The 22,754-nt window shown below is 49.7% G+C and overlaps 1 protein-coding gene across 3 annotated transcripts; it reads right to left on the minus strand.

Moving 5' to 3' along the window:
- Positions 1-1,157: 1,157 nt before the first annotated feature.
- LOC104367344 (succinate dehydrogenase [ubiquinone] iron-sulfur subunit, mitochondrial) lies at positions 1,158-22,354 on the minus strand. Of its 3 annotated transcripts, XM_033008496.2 has the most exons (22): positions 22,261-22,354; positions 20,580-20,766; positions 20,430-20,499; positions 20,195-20,256; positions 19,994-20,111; positions 19,254-19,379; positions 18,309-18,487; positions 18,011-18,114; positions 17,721-17,832; positions 17,535-17,642; positions 15,125-15,276; positions 14,709-14,853; positions 13,537-13,630; positions 12,619-12,704; positions 12,320-12,448; positions 10,030-10,157; positions 8,641-8,726; positions 6,478-6,614; positions 6,061-6,177; positions 3,740-3,841; positions 3,409-3,531; positions 1,158-1,380 (listed from the first exon to the last, which is right to left on the minus strand). In XM_033008496.2, exons 1-22 carry the CDS (start codon positions 22,350-22,352, stop codon positions 1,303-1,305), a joined length of 2,535 nt encoding a protein of 844 aa, XP_032864387.2. In that variant the 5' UTR covers positions 22,353-22,354; the 3' UTR covers positions 1,158-1,302. The 3 variants fall into 3 exon arrangements, with proteins under 3 accessions (XP_032864387.2, XP_042650584.1, XP_032864386.2); XM_033008495.2 differs by lacking the exons at positions 1,158-1,380; positions 3,409-3,531; positions 3,740-3,841; ... (2 more) ...; positions 8,641-8,726; positions 10,030-10,157 and adding an exon at positions 11,653-11,937; XM_042794650.1 differs by lacking the exons at positions 12,320-12,448; positions 12,619-12,704; positions 13,537-13,630; ... (10 more) ...; positions 20,580-20,766; positions 22,261-22,354 and adding an exon at positions 11,069-11,175.
- Between the last annotated feature and the right edge of the window lie 400 nt (positions 22,355-22,754).

Genomic DNA, 22,754 nt, shown 5'->3' on the forward strand with positions numbered 1-22,754 from the left:
ACCCCTTGGATTTAAGTGAGATGAGTACGAAGCACGGGGATGCAATAGATGCAGAAGTAGCAGTACCGTGGGACTGACACATCCCTGCTTGCTCACATCAGCAGGGGGGTCTTCACCACAGGACCTACACTCACCCATCCTTAACCACAGCTCACCTGAAACACAAAAAAAGGGGGCAATTCAGTGACATGGAAGAGCAGCCCAACACACGTGGATTTTACATGTAAAAATCCGACCTATGGAAGTCTGTCTCACATCAGCCTTTGGGAAGGAAGACATTAGCTCCAAAAAAAGTGCTATTTCTGCAAATGAAAATTAACACTCCAACACATCAGCTTGGCTTCTTGAGAGAGCCACAAGGTTCCCTTACTGCAGGATAGATAAATGGAAAACCAGGGTCACTTCTGGGATCAGCCTTTGCAGAGCTGTACACTTTTTATGCCACCTCAATCTTCATCTGCTGCCCACTAGCAGCATCCTGGTTACCACATCAGGGCTCAAGCAGCATCACGACATTTCTAGAAGTTTTTAATAGATTTGTCTAAATGTAGTAAACAGCAAAATAGAAAGCGTTTCTTCTCTCCACCCCCTAAGACTGCAAACTGCTTCAAGAAACAACCTACCACAAATATCACAAGTTTGGGAAATCGGGAGCTAAACCACACTTGTACTAGAGCCAAGAGAAAGATTCAGTCCTGTTCTAATAAATCTCATTTACTTTAGGACTTGGAATAAAAATTAAGCACCCCAGCAGGGCAGTGGCAAGACACCTCTTTCCTAGCGGCACCACCACAGGTATTTTGCCACATGCCTGCAGCCCCTGAGCTCCAGGTGCTCACTTTGCTCCTCACCAAGGAGCCCAGGGCATTTCAGAACAGGGTGAGATTCTTCCAACATTCCTCTTTCCCAGCCACTTGATTGTTTTCTTGCTAATTGCCACAGGGCTTATTACTTGCAGGTCTCTTGCCACTGAGGCATTTGCTTTCAAGACATGGGATCAAGGTCACTACAGAAATTCTGTCTCTGTTCATATCTGCTGTGGGGCCACTTTCAAATCCTCATCCCACAGCAGAGCCTCAGAGGTGACGCCAACTGCTCACACACTCAAAACTGCAAACCAGAGATGTCAAATACTGTTAATAAAGTAACAACTCTCATTTGTTCTTTACAGTATTTATTGTACATGCAAACCTATGGGAAAAATACCAAACTCCTTGCTGGAACCTTCTCTTGCTAAATCATGTATAAATTACTTTCAGGTAAAGCACGTTTGCACATTACACTTCCAGTTAGGGAACAGCATTACGCAGCGGTTGCCTTCTCTTTGTAAGTTGCCATCATCTTCTTGATCTCAGCAATTGCTTTGCCAGGGTTCAAACCCTAAAAAGGAAAAGTTTGTTAGCTCCTCTGGAAATCAGCACATCGGAGCATCCTGCCCCCTTGCCCCAATCTAAGTCACAGTAAACTCAGAAATACACGCTACTCAAAAATAGCTGGCAGAGAAGGTGCTCAGCAACCCGTTTTTTTTTCTTTCATAAAAGCTGGAGTTCAGCCTAATATTGTTTCTTCTCAAATGCTGGGGGGTTACAGGATACCGAGGGACAGCTCTCAACAGCCTGCTCCAGGCAGGTTGAGCATTTATGGTATGCAGAGCCCCTCGGTTAAGGTGTGTTGATGCACATTTGCTGCACTCCAGCCTCAATTTACAAGGGAAGAGTAAGGCAGCCCGGAGTAGAGACGCAGTGCTGGGAGCTCACCTCCTCTACCTGGAGGCTGAACCAGCAGCACTTCCCACTGCTTGAAGAAGAACGCTCATTTGACTTTGGAGGATTGGTTTTAATCAGCAACGCGAGGATCAAAGAGAAGAATGAGTGGCTGAGTGATAGGAACTTTTAATAAAGCTCAAGCAGGACTAAATTCAACACTTTTACAGGTGTTACGAGATGAATTCTGGAGGCAAGAAACTGCCTTAAAAGCTTGACAGTGACAGTACAAGAGATGTGCTTTTTCTCCTTGTCTGAAAACGCTGTGTATTGGAGGACACTATGAAAGTGAGCAAGAACATTAAGTCACAAGGTGAAAATGCTCCTCACACAAAAGCCAGCTAAGCTTCCCTAAGAAGGTTTTTCTACAATATAGACACATGTTGCAAAGGCCTTTAATCCTGCAGCACTGCTACCAAACCAAGCATGCCTAATCTCAAAACGAGAGGGGGATCACAGCTGCCTTGCACTATCTTTGTGCTTACAGCAGCAGCACTGCAGGACAGAGAACCACCAGGAAATTACCCCAGTGCAGAGCTCACCATGCAGTCTTTCCGGGCTGATCAAGACAACAGCCAGGATTTAGAGCATGTGATTGGAAACATGTTATTAACCATAAACATGTCTCAAACTTGACACCAAGCACTATTTCCCTGTACTACATCCGTTCCTACACGGAGACAGATCTTCAAGTCAAACCTTCACCTTTAGCTGAACTACAGTTGACACCAGATCACAAGCTAGCTCCCCATACAAAGTGGGGAATTATCTGTAGTCAGTGAATCACTTTAGAAAAATACATACAAAAATCAGCATGCACTGCTTCCGACAAACACATCAACCCAGATAAATCCCAAGCATCTCATCTTCCTCACATCTGTGATCCTCTCAAACATTTGCCTTCATATTTCACAGCTCAAGCAGAATTACTCCACCACCAGGTGCAAGCAAAGGCTGGAGAGAAAACAGCACAGCTGGCAGGAAAGCAAAACTCAATAACCTGCCCAGCAACAGGCACAAGGTCATAACAAGATGAGGAAGAGGCATGCTCTGATTTGGGCAAGCTTGCTCAGTTTTTGAAAGAAATACCAGAGAGGACAGACCATTTGGGAAACGCCCTGATGGCAGGACATCAGCACAAAACACGTTCCCCAAGTGCTGAGGGCTTGCCATTGTCTTCTCCATTACACAAGTTGCACAATACATCGGGGATAGCTACTGCTGTTGAAGTTTAAGGTTGTACTGTGTGTGGGTTAAGCACATTATTCAAAGCTCATACCACTGACAGGACTAGGCAGGACAAACTTCCCTGTGCTGTGTCTGGCAGTGTTCCTCGCATGACCAGCACCCACCCTACTGCCACACTCCTAAATCCTGGAAATAGACAGGTGCTCAAAGTCACAGCCTTGCTGAGGAGGAAGAGATGTTCCTGTGATGTGTAATACTAACTTTGCCACATCCTCTTGTACAGTCACTATCATAAGCACAACTGCTGGTACCTCGCCATGTTTCAAAAGGCTGAACAAGCCAAGGCAAGCCTGAGGAAAACAAAAGCCTAAGCGGGTATTTTCCTATTGGTTTCAAGCAGGGTGCTTGGAAACAAGTCAGTAGCCCCAGAAGGGACACACGCAGGACACACACATACCTTAGGGCAAGTCCTTGTGCAATTCATGATAGTGTGACAACGGTAGAGAGAAAACGGGTCTTGAAGCTGTGCCAGGCGTTCCTCTGTGTAGTCATCTCTGGAGTCAATCATCCAGCGATAGGCCTGAAAGTCAGTGGCATTGGACCCACCAAATGCTTCTTCAAGGTGGTGTAATCAGCGTGAGATTTTAAAAAGCAACACCTAGCTCAGGAATTCTGCTCCAGGATCTGGACTACATAATACTATCCCAGCTGCTCTTGCAAATATTTGCACTGCTTTTAGACGGGGAATCCCTCAGCAGTCCCACGTGACAAATGGGATCCATCCTTACCTGCATCAGTACCGCAGGACCCAAATACTTGTCCCCATTCCACCAGTAACTGGGACAGCTGGTGCTGCAGCAGGCACACAGGATGCACTCGTAGAGTCCGTCCTGCACGGGGGTGGGAGACCACAGTCAAGCCACTCCAGAAACCCATGATGAAAACTTCAGGTTTTTTTTAAAAGAGGGGATTTACAAGAGCACATGCTTCCCTTTCCTCTAGTGACTTGCTGCAACAGTGCCTCCAAAAACCTTACACTGAAGCAGCACTGCTGGAAGAAAGCAATTCCTACATGCAGGTCCTCTGAAACAAGATGCATGCAATCCTCCCAACTCAACCCATATGATAAGCTGGGGTTTTGTGAAAAAGCATACACTGAAAATGTGAAAATGGCTTGATCTTCCTGCATTCCGTCCTTCCAGCCCGTCCCAGTAAGCAGCTAAGAAAAGGAACAGATATGTAACCCATTAAAAATCCAAGGCCATGTTACAGAAGAGAAGAGCAAAGTCTGCCCAACAGCCTAAGTGAGAAGAACTCATAGTTTAGCACGTGCTTTGAGGGGATCCCCAAGCACTTACAGAATGGGAAGGGTGCAAGCCTTCAGCCATTTCACTATTTTTATAGACATTAAGGCCTTTATATTTCAGGCACTGAAGAAAAGAAAGTTAGACTTATGTGGAGGTGACACTGGGCAGAAGACAAACTCTGAGGAGCAGAGCGTCTCCCAAGTCTCCCAGTAGCTCAATCAACCCCTCAGGCTAAAATAGGGGTCCAGTCTGGCTGAATTTATGCATCTGAAAGCTGTTTTGGGACAAAGGTCTCAGTCTCAAAAGATACCTGATGCCAGAACTCCTGAGAGCTTGTGACAAATCTACTGCATTAGTCTTTTGGAAAGCTAGGCAAGTCAGAATTACCTTCTCACCCTATATTTGTCTTATTTCTAATTGTAACATTTCAAATGATTGATGATTTAAGGAAAAAGGTGGGAGTTTTTCACATGGCACTGTATCCAAGTTTCTCCTGCACACAGGCTGTTCTCAAAGCCAGAGAAGTTTCAGCAGTGAGGTAAAAAGCAAGTTCACTAGTTGCGAGAAAGATTCAGCCAGCTCTTGCAGTTGCTTTTGGGTTTGCTTATTTCTACTCAAATGAGACATTGCTTTATGAAAACCATGCGAAGGGAGAGTCCCTTTAGCCCCTTCATATGGATCACACAACATTATGAAGTCTTGTCCTTGCACAGAGGTTCTTTCAGACTGTAAAATCCTATGGCTGTTAAGACATCACAGCACCAGTTGCACAGTGCTGCCGACATCTCAGGCACGTGAGCCGTCTATTCATCGACGTTAACTTCACAGCAAACACACATAATGGAAATCTTTCAAAGATAACTGCAGAGAATCAGGCTGCAGCTCACATGTTCTCATTGAATCCTCTTTAATCAGCCTTCCTCTTTGCTGTTCACATTCACCCCTCTTTTACCACTTGCCAAAAAATCGAGTCTGCCCGCCCACTTTGCACCTACTCGGTGACAGCACCACAGCAACGATCACAGCTGAGCACTGACAGGCCGAGCTTTGAACTGTGAAGCAAGTGATGGATCTATCAAAACAGGTCAGAGGCAAAAGAGAAACTACTGATTTAATGATCCTTACTGTGGCAGCCAAGAAAATCCAGACAAGAACGTACCCACACGATAAGCTTTTTAAAAAGCTATTATGTCCCAGCTGTTCAAATGGCTCCTCAGCCACCCTTCAGCTTTATGCAGTAACTTTGGACCAACATCACCACATTCCCAGAAAATCCCCTCAAAATAACGCCGTGCTCAAGACAGACATCCAAAGACTTGCACTAACACATCATGCTTATGACTCCACATCCAAAAGGGTTTAGCTTTTGCCAGTAGTTTTTAGGGCTGTAAAACCCAGCAAGCAGCAACATGAGAGCACTGCTTAGCATGCTGCAGCTAGACAAGACAGACAGTGCTGAGCCCGAGAGCCTACATGCCAGCATAAACTGCAGGGCCTTATCTCCACTGGAACATTCCAAGCCCGCAGCCTTCACAATGGTTATAAAAACACACAGTTTTGCAGTGCAGACAGCGGAAGTGAGATCAGAGTCCCCACCGTGACCGCGACTGCATTTCATTAGCAAACGTTACCCCTAGCAATGCAGGCATGCCATGACACTGCATTTCAGGGAGCAGATTCCACCCACGTCAGGCTTTGAACCAGACAGCTTTGTCATTAAAGGAACTAGAAGCTACTGCATGTTAACATTTAACCCTGGTCTTATCTGGAAGGGATTTCAATGGTAGAAAAGAAGCAGTAACCAGTTTCTGACGGTCTTCTATGGACTGCAGGTACTGTTCCTTGCCCTGTTTCGACTCATCCTTCTTCTTCAAGTAAGGCTCGATGGATTTGTACTGTGCATAGAAGTTACTCAAGTCCTAAGAGTCAAAAGGCAAAGAGGTCACATTTATTAAATTGATGCATGAGAGATTGAACATCTGCTACTGCTCCAACAGAAGAAGGCATCTTCTACCTTAACCTGCCACATTCCTCCAAATGAGGACAGATTTAGTCACTGCTGTGAAGCTCAGACCCACCCAAGCCAGAAAACACCAGCAGGAGTAACAAGTAAATTGTGAGACCTGATCTTGGCACCTCCCAGCGTTACCCTTTCCCACCCAATCTGAACCCCACACTGCCTGGAACGGTGTCACAAGCTGACAGAGGCAGATACTCACCGGAACAAGGTCTTTCACCACATACATGTGGGGGAGAGGGTAGATTTTAGTGATCTTGTTGAGATCAGGATCGATTCTTTTGATACAAGCCAGGGTGTTTCCACCTGCAATGTTCATAGCGCAAGAGCCACAGATGCCTGAGTGGGAGAAAAAGAGTAAAGCATTCGATATTTACTCTTATCCTACTTGAGGAAGATTCTCTTGGGCCCAAACATGCCCCTGGGTTGTCTTCAAGAAACTCTGTACGTGACAAGGAAAACGCCAGAAGTTGCCATTGGGCCAAACACATTGCTATTTAAATAAAGAACAAACATAGGAGTCACTTTCATTACAGCTCACACATTCTCCATGTTGGACTTCCTTCCACAGCAGAAAACAAGCGGCTTGGACACTTCATCCCTTTTGCATTATTCATTAGTTTTACATGATACTTAGGGTGGGGAAAACATTTGTTCACAAGTTTGAAGCACAAGTTCATATTGATGTGAAGCAGCTTATGCTAAGATTGTAACAGGGGAACCAGGCACATCCCCCATTAGCCCTATAGTTACGGTCAGAAGCACCCCTGAAGGTCAAGAACATAAAACAAAGTCCTTAAGAAAGAAGCTTCTTTCTTTGCCTTCTGCAGCAGGATAGAGCAGTGCCATAAACTGCGTTCATTAACTCCCGAAGGTGAGAGGACAGGCACTCACCAGAACAAACAGCATATAAATAGCTTAACAAATGGATTAAATGACAACACTAATGATCTTCCAGTAATAGAAGGATCAAATGAAGCCCAGGAAGGGCCAAGGTTTGCAAGAAAAATCACTGCAGAAACCGTCGCAGATACTGCTCGAGTCAGGAGCTCAGGTATCCAATTCAGACTGATGCTTAAAACATCATATTAGAAACAAAACAAATGTTGAAAGGGCAAAACTCTAATTTCAGAGGATTTGACACCTATCAATTGATAGGAGTCAGAGAAATGCCACTGCTCCTCACATTGACGAGCTAGTCCTCCTCAGCATCTGATGCACTGGCCTTCCCCTCACTGCCAGAAAAAGGCTGGCACTTGAGCAAGGTTATTCCTCCCACTCGAGAAATGGTTACAAGCATTTTCCAGTCATCTGGAGAGGGAAAAAGAGGGCTGCAGACACAGGCCCATGAGTATGCAACAGGCATTGGGGCTTTTTTCCTGCATGGTAGAAGCGGGACAAGATTGAACCAGCCCAGCTTGAAAGTCTGTCTTCATATTCTCAAAGTATAATTCCAACAGTGTTGGCTATCTAAGTATCAGACATCGAGAACCACCACACCATATGAAATTCCTCCACCTGCCATGCAGATTCTATAGGAAACTACATTAGCTGCATTAAAGCCTACATTTTATTTAGATCCAAGTCAAAACATCTTTAGGCATCAATTGCACCTAAATTTCTCATACTTGCAAACCCACCTAATTAAATCAAGTCATTCCATAAAGGCATCCTCCCTCCCCGCATTCCCACAACTATCATTTCAAGCTCAGCATCCCAACATTACCCATGAATTAGGAATTTTTTTTTTTTTTTTTTTTTTTTTACTGAGAAAACCACCTGGACAGGTAAGTTTTAAGGCAGTTAGAGACATGCTGATTTGTACCTGTATGAGAACCAGCCGGTCGCTCTGCAAGGTAAAACCACCAGATGGCCTTTTCCTCAATCAATCATTTAGCTTAGTCAAAGGACCAAAAAAAGATTCCTGAAGCTATTCCTAGAAGTCATAAGTACTCTCCCAGTTACACCCTTTCTTATTCCACAGCAGCACTAGATAAAGCAGCCCCTACAATTCATTCCCATTTGCCACCTCTGCCCCCTCAATTTTGCTGTTATCTCTCTTGCTCTGTTTCCCTACACAGTCCATCACTGGAGGGCAGCAAGATGAACAAGATTAGGTCAGAAACAGGAACGACTGGGGCTGTTTAAACATATTGCTCACAGCTCAGTGTTGTGCGATTACACCCTGTGAATATGAGCTTTAACTTTACTACTTGATTCATTGAGGTATTTCATATGCAGCAGCTGGAAGAGGAGAGTGGTACACTGCCAACAACCCTGAAGTTTTCTAATGGTTACACGTACACTGTCAGTAACAGTCTTCAAGGACAAGCTACAGTTTAGCAGGCTGGAAAATCCTTCTTACCTTCCCTACATGATCTGCGGAAGGTCAGAGTGGAGTCCAACTCATTTTTAATCTTGATCAGAGCATCAAGCACCATAGGCCCACATCTGTAACAGAAAAAGTTGGTGAACCTGTATAATTCCCCCCAGCTTCAGTGACTGATCTCTAGCAACGCAGCTAAGCACCACCTAAAAGGACATTGATCAACTACAATTAAGAATACGGGGGGGTTTTTGCCAATCCCAGGCAACAAGACAGAGATCTCTTGATCCTGAACCATTTGCTTCCATACACCCCCCAGGTCAGGGTGAGAAAAAAGCTCTTTCTTTTGCTGATGCCCAGATCTGGCTCAGCTGGAGACAGTTCAGACAGCACAACTGAAAACCAAGTGCCTTGCTACCAACTTTTTCCTTTTGGGTCAGGTTTTAACAAGTCTGCCTGTCCTCATTAGTCACAACACGCAGTGCTGCAGACAAAAACAAACAGTCCTGGACAACTTATGTAATTTTATATATGCTAGACAAGGCAACACCCAGAAATTATTAACTGATGTAAGTCACACAAAAATTTGAGTTCTCCGTCATGTGCTTCTTAAGTAGGGAGCTGTGTGGCTTTGTAGCTGAAGCTTTCAGAAAAGGCTTGAGGTGAATTCTTCTAGCAAGAGCACAGCAGCAACTGGAGCTCAGGGAAATCAAGGTACACATGCCCACATGAAGGTTTCTGCACCACAGGGAAAACTGCACTCCTTCGCAGAATCAGATAAGAGCTTTCTTAGCCATAGCTATACCAAAGTGTGCAGGTGGTTACTACAAGTTTAACACGACCTTTAAATCAGAAGTATCTAAGTGTGAAGTAAACTACGAGTTGATAAAGCTTCCACCTTATCTCCCAGGTCTGAGACTGAGTTTTACATATTTGTAAAACAGTTTCCTTTCAGAATATGCCCCCAAATTTTCCATATAAATAAAGCTTAAAGTCATGAACACCTTCAAGTCTTCAACACAACTCCCTCATAGAAGTCACAAAACTAAGTGACCATTTTACTGCTGACAGTGATTGAGACACTGGCATTCAGTGTAGTTTTATTTGCCACACTTCGCACCAATAGGTGAGGGAGAAGAAAACAATCCCACATGATCATAGTAAGATTTGCTTTATCAGGAAATAACATGATCATACCTGTGCCAAGGATAAGGAACCCTATAAGACAGCTGAGGCACCACCTCCCCGGCCACCCCAACATGGTTTTAGCAGTCCCTGAAACTTAATGAGACTGCTGACACCTTTAGCTGTCAGCTCAAGTGCTCCTCAACCACCCTCCATTATCACTTGTTAAGATAACCTGCGTGCACACACAGCCCCAGTGCACCTGCCTGCCAGCAAAGCCTCTCCCTAATGGGGCATACTCACTTATTCAAATCCACTTCATATGTCTGCATGCGGGGCTTGTCCCCAGGCTTATCGGGATCCCATCTGTAGATGGCAAACTTCTTGATACGGGGCGACACCGCAGCTGCCGTCTGCGCTCCCCGACACATCTGTATTCAAACAACAGCAAAACAGCCCTTAGGGCGGTTCCTAGCCAGGCAAAAAAGTGACCTGAGGCCACATGTTTGGGGTGAGAGCTGCAGGATCCATCACTGCTTTGTATTTGAGCGTTCGAACTGTTTTTGGGAAACACTCCCACAGATTTTCCGCAGCAGTGTACCCTGGCACATACAACCACCTCCGTCCTGGGGCTCCCTCCTCTGCAAGACAGGGAAGATAATCTTAAAACTAAGCAGCAACCCACAGGTGCTCCTGCGGTGCCTGCAGACACTCCCTCCTCCACAGCCCTGCAGACTCTCCTTGCCCCAAAACTGCCCCCAGAAGCTCCCAGCTGTGTCTTCCACCCAGCTCCAGGCCAACAAACCACCTCCTCCCAGTATTCCCCCAGGAGCTTCCTCACCCTTCAGGCCACCCGCCCCTGCTCACCTCTCCCTAAATTACCCCACATCTCTATTCATCGTTCCCACATCTCTTCCCAATCTCCTTCCATACCTCCTACACCCCTCAGCCTCCTGTCAGCCTCTATCTCCCCTTAAACCCGTCCTACACCCCTTCCCACTCCTTTCTTCCCCCACACCCTCCCCTGCGACCCCCCTCACACATCCTCTTTCCCCCCTAAACCCACCTCCCCTTCCCTTACTTGCTCTGAACCCCCTTCCCACCCTGTACTGCACCATGTATCCCCTCTTGCCCTCTCTCTGCACCCCCTTAACCCCCTCCCGCCCCCCAGCTCCCACCCCTCTTGCCCATGCCCAAACCGGCCCTCCCGCCCACCAGACCCGCCTCCCTCACCCCCTCAACTCTCCTCACACCCCCTCCAGCCCCTCAGCCCCTCGCTCCACGCCTCCCCCGAGGACCCCCCACCCGGCTGCCCGCGGCAGGGCGGCTCTAGGCCCCTCACCGGCAGCGGACCGGCCCGCAGGAGCCGCGCAGGGACGCCGCGCCTCAAGGAGACTCCCACTACGGCCGCCGCCATCTTGGCGTTGCGCAGTCCCGACCCCACCCCGCCACCCGCCTCCCCGCCCCGGAAGCGGAAGGAACTCCTCGCGTGCGCGTGGCGGGCCGCATTAAGAGGGAGGAGGGGCGGCCGCTCTGGGGGCAGCCATCTTGGGTGTGGCGGCGGCCGCAAGGGAGGCGCCATGTTGAGAGTGGCGCGCCCCGTGGCCCAAGGCGTGATGGCGGGGCCGGGACGCCTGGATTCCCGCTTAATGGAGCGGGGGGGAGGCTAGTGCGTCCCTCTATTAATTCCCAGCTTCATTCTTTTTTTTTTTTTCAGGGGAGGCGTTCAGCCCCTCCTGCCTGCCCCAGCAGGGCAAAATGGTGGGTGCGGAGAGCCGAAATGGCGTCACACCCGACCCCCCCCCCCCCCCCCCCCTCTTTCCTGAGGGCTTCCCTCCCTTTCTTTCAGAATTATCACCTGCTATTATTTAATACTTCGCCTGTTTCCTCACAGCAAATTCATTTATTAACTGAATCACAAGCAACACACACCAAAAAAGCCGCCGGGGGCGAGAGCGCAGGGGGAAGGAGGCCCTGCTATGGCGTTACGTGCCACCATTTGAAGGCGAAGGGCTGCCGCTGGACGTTGGTCCCGCAGTAGACCTCCCCGAGCCTGCGGTGGTAGGAGGCCACCTCCTCGAGGAAACGGCAGCGTAGGCCCAGCGGCTCCAGGAGGGAGCGGGTCCGCCGCTCCAGGCAACATTCGCCCCCCAACACTGGGCCGAAGGGTTTGGGGATGCCCAGGTCCTTGGCCAGGATGATCATGGTGACCTGTGGGGTGACACAAGGCGAAGCCCAGTGGCGTTGGGACTGAGGAAGATGAAGGAAAGCCGCTGGCCACCCTCCTCCATCAGCCTCACCCCAGGACAGGGCATCGATGCCGCTTTTTGCAGCCACCCTCCCCCAGGGCCTCCAAATCTAGCGTCATTTCCCCCTTTTTTTATCATTAAAACGCGCCTCACACCTTGCAGATTCACTGCTTGGAAAGGTTTTCGCCTCAGAACTATGTAGATTAACCCCAGCTGGAAAGCTGTGGTAGACCTGGGCTTATCTTTATCTGGGTAGCTGTAAATAGTGCGCATTTCTGGGGACTCATCCTGGCTGAATAAGCTGTTTTTTTGTAGAGGACCTGAGGAGCAGGAACTCCCCTCACCATGTTGGGGAAGTACGGCACAGCTTTGCCATGCTTGTCGAGCTTGAAGAGAGCTGGCAGGTCAACGATGTCATCTTCTGTCAACCCCAGCTCCTTCTTGAGGATATCCCTGTTCCAGTCAATGCAGCGCTGGAGGGGATGAAGAAGAGCAGGACTAGGTGGGGGACACAAGTGGGCATGGTCCCCAAAACCATCTCATGCAGGAGAGCCAGAACACAACACCTCCCTTAAGGGTTTGCACCACCCTGCAGCAGTTATCGCAAGAAATATCAATTATTACCAGGAGTATTTGTTATTACCTGGACATACTGGTTCTGCTGCACCAGGATATCGTTGGAAAGGACCTTGTTAATGGTGACCCGTTTCGTGTCTGTTCCCAAGTACCCTAGAAATGCAAACCCCCATCAAAATGAAGTGGTCCTATCAGAAGCCTGACTTAAGACAGGGTACAGAGATGGGAAAAGGTCCCCAAAATCCTGATTTCCTGAGCTTGGGGTTAAGGCTGCTGGGAGTCCCAGTTCTTAGTTTATTAGGAACCTGGATGGAACAAAACATCTGCCTGCTATAAAGAGCATTGGAAAGGTCCTGTTGTCCACCCTCCTGCCCACGGGAATCCTTGTCTGCTAAATTTCTCCACACGGCTCTATAAAACCAGAGCTGCCACCTCCATGAAGGACACCCCTTATTTGGGATGGCCGGGTCCCAGGCATGTGGCAGTGACCTCGAGGGACCCACGGAGGTATGGAGACCTTCCCCCAACCCCATCGTGGATGGACGACGTTCAAAACCACAGTTAAAGGATGCCCGAACTGACAACCAAAATGTCATTGCTGCAGGGAGGGAAGGGCAAGCGAGAAAAAATGGTGCTAATTTGGGGTGATGTGAGAGCCCTGCTTTGTCCCACTCCACACTGGAGCTCTGCTGGCATTTACAGAGATGCTCCATCCCGCCAAGCAAGCATCCCCTCTGTGCAGAGGGCTTTATCCCTCCCGTCCCACTCGCTGTCCCAAAATAGGGCTTGAGGAGGCTGGGTATGGTGGGCAGGCATCCCGCTTGCCAGCCGTGAAGGGCAGCCAGGTGGGAAAAGGTCCCCACGTCCCCCTGATACCCGCACGTAGATCAGGCGCTGCCGCCCTCGGGCCGGCTGCTCTGTGGGGCGGCTCCGGCTGTCTCAGCTGCCATCAAAGCTCGGCCAAAGCCGCCCGCTGTCCCCTTGCCTTTGAACATGGTGGCTTCGCCCTGACCCTCCTTCTGCTTCTCCCGAAAGAGCTTGTAGCACGCCGCGGGGCTGGCCATCAGCATCCGAAATCGCTGCGGCGAGACAAGAGGGAGAGCAGTCACCAAAAGTCCCTTATCCAAAGCCTCGGGAGACCTCAGGAGTTCATTTTTGCAAGGCACCTGAGCTTAAACTGTTAAAATTAGGTGATTTTCCTGTTATTTAGTGCCTTTTTTAATGCAGTGCTGAGGGCATGTATCTGAATGAGGTGCAGTGATTTACACTGTTGGTAAATACCCACCAAACCACCCCCGAGGAGTTAAACTGCTCCTGGGGCAGGGAGGAAAACTGCAGCCTGGCTGCAGCTGGGCCCAATCTTGCTCACCCCAGGTGGGGCGTATAAACCCCTGGGAGGGGGGTTGTTGGAGGTTTGAGTGAGATGGGGAGTGAGCTGATTTTTTTTTTTCCCCCCACTGGGCTAGCATTTCCATGTAAGGAGGAGGATGGAGTGAGTGAATAATCGTGTTCTGACTTTCCTAGTAGATGCCAAAAATCAGTATTAAGCCAATCCTGTGGAAAACTGAGAATTGTGACTCTGTAGAGTCTGAGCCCCATGTGTGTCCTAGCTTGTTTCCCACTAGCAGAAATGGCCTCCTTGGTGGAGTCCAGGAGGCTGCTTACTGTGATCTCAATGGCATCTCTTATGAGGGCTTAGCACAGCCCTGGGGAGGGAAAAAGCACTTCATGGAGGGTTTGTGAAAGGGTGTGTGCATAAATACCCCTTTTCTGAACTGTCAAGGCATGATTTCCCCAGGGGGAAAAGTCTTTTGTCAGAAGCAGTAAAAAACAGGATAGAAGAAAGAGACGGCTTCTGAAAACGTCTGGGAGATGCTGAGCAGCTGTGAGCCCTAGCCAGCCCATGTGAATATTGAGGATTAAATTTATTGGATTACCTTTGCAGGCATCTTTTTTTCTTCTATCTGTGTTGATTATTAACTCAGCAAATCCCTTTTTGTGTTCAGAGCTCTAATTTTGGGAATGGGCGTGAAAACCCATGCAAATAACTGGCTGGGACTGTCAAGGAAAGGAGCTTTGGGGTTTTCCCTAGAGGTTCCCTAATGGGATTAGTGTCTCAGAAGAGAAGCCAAGGAGCAGCATGGGGTTTTGGGGTACCTTTGCATCAGAGGTGGGCACAAAAGTGACAAACTCGTCGACGTGGCCCACGGACAGCCAGTCGGAGTAGAGCTCCACGGGAGCCTGCACTTGCTGGGCGTAGAGGAAATCCCGCACCACTCTGGTCATTCTCCTCCCTGCGGAACTGGGGGCAGAATACCCCCAGGAGAGGGAATAAGGGGAATAAATATGCATGCAGCAATATGTACATATGCATAAATTGCTATGTAAGAGGAAGAAAGAAAGGAGGGTGCAAATGTGAAGGTAGAGATTGGGTGCGCACACTCCATAGGGTACCAGATTTGCAGCTGGCCAGGGAATGGCTAATTAAGGCACTTAATGTGATTTTTGGGGATGGTATTTAGGGGCACTTGTGGTTCCTTTGCTCCCAAACCTGTGGGTTTCCCATTTCTTACATGGGGAAGCTGCTCCCGATGAGGATCCTTCCCAAGGGATACTCCTTCCCTGCCACGGTCACAGGTGGGCTGACCTCCAGGTTGCCAAAGGAGTCGAGACTGGTGATGGCTTCAAAGAGGGGCTCTCTGCTCACGTAGCCAAAGTCGGGGCCCTGGGGAAAAATAAAATGCTGTGGGCTTTGCCCTGAGTCTCCCCTGCCTCTATGACTTTGCTTTTATCCCTCCTGCTGGGCTCAGACCTGCTCCAGTGGGTAAAAATATCAAGAGTGAAGCAGTCCATGGATGGGAAGAGGCTAAAGGAAAGGCAAGAAGATAAAGGTCTCTGGGTCAGCTGAGCTCAGTAATAAATGGCAAATGCCAGGGCAGAGCTGGGGTGTTGTGTCTCCTCTGCTATCCTGCAACCAATGTTTAAGTGTCCATATTAAGCTAATTAGGTGCTGGGGTAACCCTGAAGCTGAGTTTCTGGATAGCTCTTGTCGAGCTAGATGAACTTCAGCTCCCGAGGATAAATCCACCCCAGGCATAAGAGTAACCCTAAGGGCTACACTTCACTTAAATCCTATTTAAGCCCTGATATTCAAAACTTGATATATCTGGGATTTAAGATGTTGTACATTCAGGGGTAATTAACCCTTGGTTGTCATGTGCCAGGGTCAAATGCCCAAAGGAGAGGTGGCAATGTTAAAAATAGGGCAAAAATGGCAGTGGTGGGACGAAAATCCAGCCTTGAACCTGTCCTCGCTCTCTGGATCAAGTCAATATGGGCTTGAAGCTCGTGGCAGCCCCTGGGACAAATCAGATATCTGTTGGGCTTGCATTAAATCCCAGTCACTTATTAATGCTGGGTTTCCTTAGGGGTAAACCAAATGTACAGGTTGGTAAAAATGAGTGGGGAGACCTGAGGGTGCATGATTGTGATCTAGAAACTCCTTTTTTTTTTTTAACTGAGGTTGTTTGGAGCAGCAGAGAGCAGTTTCCACCTTTCCCCAAGGCTCCCCATGCATTTTTAGGGTCCATATCTGGAGGACGGCTGGGGGTCAGATCCTTTTCCTGGATACTGTGGGAGGGACTAAGCATGAAATGCCAGCTCTCAGCTTATTTCAGTTTAAGAAATCACGGAACCAGTACAATTTGAACTGTCAAGGTGCTTGTTCATCCCAGATTTTCAGGTTGCATCCAAGTCCTGTCAGTTCCAGGTTGCTTTTGAGGAGCTAATTCTCTCTCGTCTCCTTTTTGCCTGGTGGGGGGTCCCAGGGCTTGGCTGGTGTTAGAGGAAGAGCCACGCGTGTTGCATTTGGCTAAATATTCCTAACTGGAAAATGTGATTGGAAAGATAGGAGTGGGGATTAGGGGAGGCTTCAAAGCAGAAATTGAAGTATAATATGTTAGCAGCTCCAAAGGCTGAAATTGCATCTCTAAATATGAAGCAAAGCAATTCCTAAAGAGGACAGACAGGAGCGGTTGCCCGGCTTATTTGCAGAGGAGCGGATCAGCACGCCATTCCCATCCTGCCTGATGAATCCGGGACTGCATGTATTCATTTCACGCATGAGAAATCATATATTTCAATGCTTTTGAAAGTGCTTAACCTTCCCCCAAAGTGAGGCACAGCAAAAAGCGAGCTGTCTTCTTCACCTGTTACTGTGGGGGAGAAGAGCAGGGCTGCTGCCAGGGCTTGGCTGGGTGTATGGGGCAGAGATTTGGTGGCTACTTGGGGATGTCCTGCCCTTTCTGTGTGGTGACATCCCAAAGGGGTCATTCAATCCATCTTTTTCCCATGCTTGTCTCTGCTGATCTCTCCCAAAATGCCCTGGCCAGGGTCACTGCTCTCCCAGGCAGCTTTCTCTGCATGCCCTGCCCGTGGCTGGCCCTTTGCCTTGGCAAAGAAGTCCCCCAAGGATGTTTTTTGGCAGCTGGCTGCATCTTGTTCTCTTCCAAGGAAGTTGATTGACCCCTTGTATGCTTTCCTTTCCTTTCCTGCTCAGGATTCTGCATATTCACAGGTGTAGAGGAGGAAAGGAATAACCAGCCCATTGCTGGGATACTCAGGGTGAAGGAGTCCACTCCTGTCCTGGAGCTTGTCAGGAGTCTTTTGTTCCTAGAGGTGTGAGCTCCTCCTTTCGTCTCTCATCCAGCACCTTCTGGATAAAAGGTCTTCTACGTGGCTGGCATGTGGATTAGGCTCTGATCCTTGGTTTGAAGGGGGTGAGGCTGCTGGTGTCCTGGAAGTGGACAGGGTAGTATCTCCGTGCTGTTGCGTGCAGGTGTTAAACTCTAATTTTTCAGGCAATTCATTGTAGGGCCTCCAAGGAGCCAAGTACAAGTAGGGTTTTAGGAGTGGTAAAATAGGCCAAGCGTAAAAACCTGCAAGCTGCTCCTCAGGCAAAGAAAGTGACTGTCCTGCTCTTACCAGCAGCTTCTTGATGGGGAATTGCTCCAGCCCTGTATCTTGAGGGGAGTCCAGCACCACCGGAAAGCTTTTGTGGGGAGCATGGGTGTAGCCAAACTCAATCTCATCCTAAAGAAGGGAGGAAAACCTGCATGGGGCACATCAGCAGGGAGGGAAGGCTTTGCCCCCTCTCTGGTGCCCACCTACCTGCATCCAGCGGTCCCTACGGTTGATGTAGCCTAAGCAAGCCTTCAGCTCACAGCCAGCTTTGTTCACCAGGTTTTTAATCTCCTTGATGAAGAGATAGTTTTCCTTCATGCTGGGAAAGTGGATTGCAGGAGAAAGGGGGATGAAGGGCTGCTGGGGGATGGATATCCCCTGTGGGCAGCTGCCTTCCCCCTGCCCATCACCTCCCTGGCGTGTCTTGGTGACCTCCAGGGAGAGCGTGGGGCTGATGCTGATTTGGCTGGGAAGGCATCTCATCCCCTGGCCTTTACCTGCAGATGAAGACGTTCACTGGTGCCAAAGTGTTGGGGGTCATGATCCACGGTGCTACCCTGAACACTACTGTGTCGGTGAAGATTGGTGTATGGGGGATACCCTGGGGGAGGCAAGAAGAAATCAGGGACTTTCCACACCCTGTTTACCACTATTCCCCCCCAAATACTCTATCCCTGAGACCATTTTGGGGGTATATTAATGGGGACTGGTCTCCATTCAATCCCCATCCCCTTCTCCACGCCCCTCAGGCTGTTGCAGCCTCCCATTTACATCCCTTCCCTGGAGCCCCCAGACCTCAGCTGGTGTCTCCAGGAGGCTGATGTGGATGGAGACCAGCCCAGAGAAGGTGTCATCAGGAAAGCGGAGCCCCTCGACAAAGAAGTCGAGTTCAGCCGCCCCACCGGTGTACTGCACGGTGTGGTACAGCTTCCTCTGGCCCAGCACGTGGATGTAGCGATGCCCAAAGAAGGGGTCTGCAAGAAGACAAAGGGAAAGGTGGGCAATTACTGAAGTTTCAGTGGTGGTTTCCAACCTATTTTGCTTGTGTGCACCACAATCCCTCTGTGCTGGAGCTTCTCTGCCTCTGTGGGTAGATACAACTTCATCTGGCACAAGTACCTTACAACAGGAGTTAAGGGGCTTGCAATTTTGCAGTTGTGCACAAGAAGGGTCAGGAAAAACGTCTCAGCCTTTCTTTGGATGCAGCAGTCATTGGGAAGCTGTTTTCATGGGGTTTCTGCCTTTGCAGCCCCCTCTAACCTGCCACGGGATGACAGTGCTGCCAACCCTCCTGCTGACAGACTGCCTCTACTTGGTGGCATGTTTCTGGGCTGGACGAGGGCTTTTGGTCCCAGGAAATAAATCACTGTGTCGATAACAAGGAACAAGGAGGGGAAGATGTGTTGCAGAGCATGTTGCCGTCATGGATAAAGCATCTGGGTGTCAGGACACATGACTATTTTTGCTACTCCTTTGCTGGATAACCTTGGATAAATGGCTTTATGACCCTGTGCCTCTGCTTGTTAATCTCCAAAGTTTTCCAACTGACTGAGAAGAGAGGATATTCAATGCTGGAAAACTTTGGAGGAGGGATGGTGAGGGCATGACTTGCTTGAGAGATGCCATTTGAAGAACGTGGAGCGGACAAGGTCAGAAATAGAAAGAAAAGAGCTTGCAGGGATCTCAAAAGCACCACAAATGAGGAGGAAGGGGCAGAGAAAGAGGTGAGGAAGGACTTACTCTGCACATAAAAGACCCCAACTTTGTCGGCGTCAGAAACAGGAATATAGAGAATGATTTCGTACCCCCGGGGCAGGCGCTGTGGCCCTTCGGTCCTTAAGACCATCCGAGACATGTCCAGCAAATCTGGGGTGCAAAGAAAACAACCACTTGGGTGATGGGTAATTGCAGCATGCAGCTCTGGCTGGCGTGCATGCTCCCTCCTGGGGTTTGCATCTCCCATGCCAAGAAAGCTGCTCTTCCCTTCCTACCAGCCTTTGCAAGCTGGAAAAACAACCTGCGGTGCTGCTAGCATAGCAAACTTGTGACTTGTGCTTTGAAATAAATGCCCTTTCCCCACCCCCCGCCACCAGCCCTGGCACAGCCAGTCTCTGGCCTCAAAAAGCCGATGGGCACTGGCTCCGTGTGGTTTTAGTTTTCCAGGAACAGGCGGGTGTATTCCTGGCTGCCTCACCCCGAGCTCCTTTCACCCGTGCGAAGCATCCCTGGGCCAAGCTCTGCCATCAGTGCCACCTCTGCTATTTTTCTGGCCGGGCTTCATGCCCCTGCTTGACCACAATTAGTTTTCATGGCATTAAAAAAAAAAAAATTCCCCTATGGGAAACTTACTCAGCAGCTTGGTGGAGAGCAGCTCAAGGGCAGCTGGTTCCCAAGCAAAATTTCATCTCCAAAAAGGTGAAAGAGGGGGAATAACGGAGCATTTTTTGCTTTATATGATTTTTCTTTGGAAGCTGTGTTACCTTCTTTGCTGAATACCCTTTCGTCATTGCAGTCTGATGCCGGAGTGAAGGGGCTCTCCTTGTCGCAGCTGACGAGCAGGATGGCCCCGTGTCCCTCGGGACCCCAGGTCCAGCTTGCCTAGAACACCCCGCTGGGGCTTTAGTGAGCTCAGGCTCTTGCAAGCCTGTGGACTTTCTGTGCAGTGGAAGAGGTTGAATTACCTTGTTGGGGTTGTTCTTTTCCACCACGCCATCCCGATCCGCGTCGACGTCCAGAGAGATCCCTGGATGGATGGACCCCACCATCATCCCAGGGTACGGCAAGGTTGGGTGGATGCAAAAGCCCCCCCGCCCCGCCCCGGCAAACTTGGGTCCATCTCTTCCCCCACATCACAGCACCCCACTCCAAGGGACTGAGAGGGTGGATTAGCTGCGTTGCAGAAGCCTTCGTACTCACCGATGCCGGTGAGGAAGACCCCAGCTTGGTTGATGGGCTGCCCTCCCTCTGCATAAAAGCTGACAGTTACCTGCAAACCGCCAAATCCCTGGTTGGGGAAGGATGCTCTCCCTCTGTGGAGGTCCAACACCCCAGCACCCAGCTTCTTACCTTGTTATCATTGACCTCGGTGCTGGCCCGGCTCATGCTGAACCTCAGGACGGTCCCCTCGTCCAGCGGCCACCGTGTCCCACTGCCAGGGGCTGGCCTGACCTCTACTTGGCCCCGACATGCCACCTCCACACTCACCCCTTCCGTGTGCTTCACACTGAAGGAAGCCGCCCCAGCCGGGGCCGCCCTGCCAAAAACACACTGTATTTTTAGAGGTTTGCACTGAAAACACCTGGTTCTCACTGCAATTAATTTCACTGCCCAAAACACAGCCAAGACTGGGCACGCTGGCGTCTCCACGCTCACCACCGGCACCTTTCTGCCCTTTCCTCCCTGCCTGGGAACACCTGAAGTGTCTTTTTTTTTTTTTTTTTTTTTTTAGGGCAGAACACACTATTTTATCAAAATGAGTCTATTTTGTAGCCACTGGTGCAGATTACAATCTATAATAATCACAGCCAAAGCACTCAGTGCCACTGGAACCGAACTCAGGTTTGCACTTCAATGGAGAAATCCATGTTTATTTTCCAACCAACGCAAACCTGGTATTTAACAGCTCATCATAACGGCGTGGCAGCCCAGCTGAGAGACTTTACCATGGGAAACTCTAATTTTTCTGGGTGATTTTATCCAACCCTGAAGCAGCTGATGTTGCATCACTCCCAGTCCAATGTGCCCTTACTCTTCCCCAACTGCTCCGTGCATACCTTTCCCCTCTCCTGGCTTCTTTTCCCTAATTTCCCTCTCTTTCCAGGGTTATTACTTCTGGGCTGCTTGCAGCTGCCCAGGTGCAGGCTCCCTTTGAGCATGCGTGCTCCCAACACCCGAGAGCTTGCGCCGTATCACCGTTACAGCATCGTTTATTGGGTTTCTGGATGCTGACAGCCCCGTCCAACCTGCACCGGTGCGGGGGGAGAGGAAATCTGAGCACTCCTTTGCTGCTGCTGCCTGGGTGTTTCTTAAATTGTTAAATTACGTTTAATTATGCATGGAAAAACTGGTTTGGTTTCCTTGTTTCTGGGTTTTGGGAATCCCAATGGGAGGAGATTTGACCTGGAGAGATGCCAGATGAGTTGTAACTGTGCTGCTTGGCTTGAATATCGAGGGTGAGATTTGCAAAAGCAGCAAAGAGCAGAATTAACCATGAAATGAGCTTTTAAACTTTTCCCTTTGAGGGAGTAATTATCTAGAAGTACAGCGTTCGGTTTGTTCTAGGGGAGCAGGGTTGGTGTTGTGGGGACTTGCATGCTTTCCCAGGACACTGCTTGGTCACTAGATCTTGTTTTCCTCCCCTCTCCCAGCTGCGTTCCCTCCTTTGCAGTCCATCCCCGTGCCTCCTGCTCATCCCCCTGCTCTCCAGCAGCTTTCTGAGATGCCACGGGATCTGTTGACTGCAAATGGATCAAATCCCTGGCCATCGCAGACCCGGGGTAAATACCGTATCATGCAAACGCGGGGGCTCAAAGCTTTCCTGGGACTTGTGCAGATTTGCAAAGCCCAGGGAGGATTTTGCCCGCAAATTGCTTTAAATCACAGCGTCAGGACTGTGGGTTTTGGGGGAGCAGAAGGGAAAACGAGGAGGGGGGATTTGCAGAAGGACGAAGAGGGCGGGTAAAGGCGAGAAGAAAGGTGGAGGTGCAGAGGTGGAGGAGGGGAGGGAGGGTTAGGGCGTCCCACTCACCCGTAGACATCGGCGGAGATGCGGGTGCCCAGCACGCACAGGGCCTCGATGCGGTTCCCGTGCTGCAGCCGGAGCGTGCGGTCCCCCGGCATCTCCCCGCGCAGCAGCCCCGACGCCCCGACGATGGACACGCACACCCTTCCCCGCCCGCTCCGCCTGGCACTGAGCCCCCCCCGCCCCGGCAGCACAGAGCTGCTTCTCCTTCCTCCCCGGCACACCTCCCTCCTCCTCCTCCACTGGCCCCGCAGCAAATCAATGGGCTTTTGGAGCTTGTAAAGTTTGGTTTGACCAATTTCCAGCCCCCACCCGTCCAAAGGGAGGGGGCGGTTGGATTGGACCCTCTAAAGCCCCATGAAAATTATCTCCGAGGGAGGGCAGCTGGCCCGAAGCCCGGCCGGCTCCCGGCCCTGTGCAAGGAGCTCCCTCAGCTGTCCCCAACTCCTCATCCCTTCAGCATCTCCCCGACCCCAAACGGGGACAAGCAGCCCCAACGC

This window comes from Tyto alba, unplaced genomic scaffold, assembly GCF_018691265.1.
Source record: "Tyto alba isolate M040663 unplaced genomic scaffold, T.alba_DEE_v4.0 Super-Scaffold_20000042, whole genome shotgun sequence".
NCBI classification, from domain to species: domain Eukaryota; kingdom Metazoa; phylum Chordata; class Aves; order Strigiformes; family Tytonidae; genus Tyto; species Tyto alba.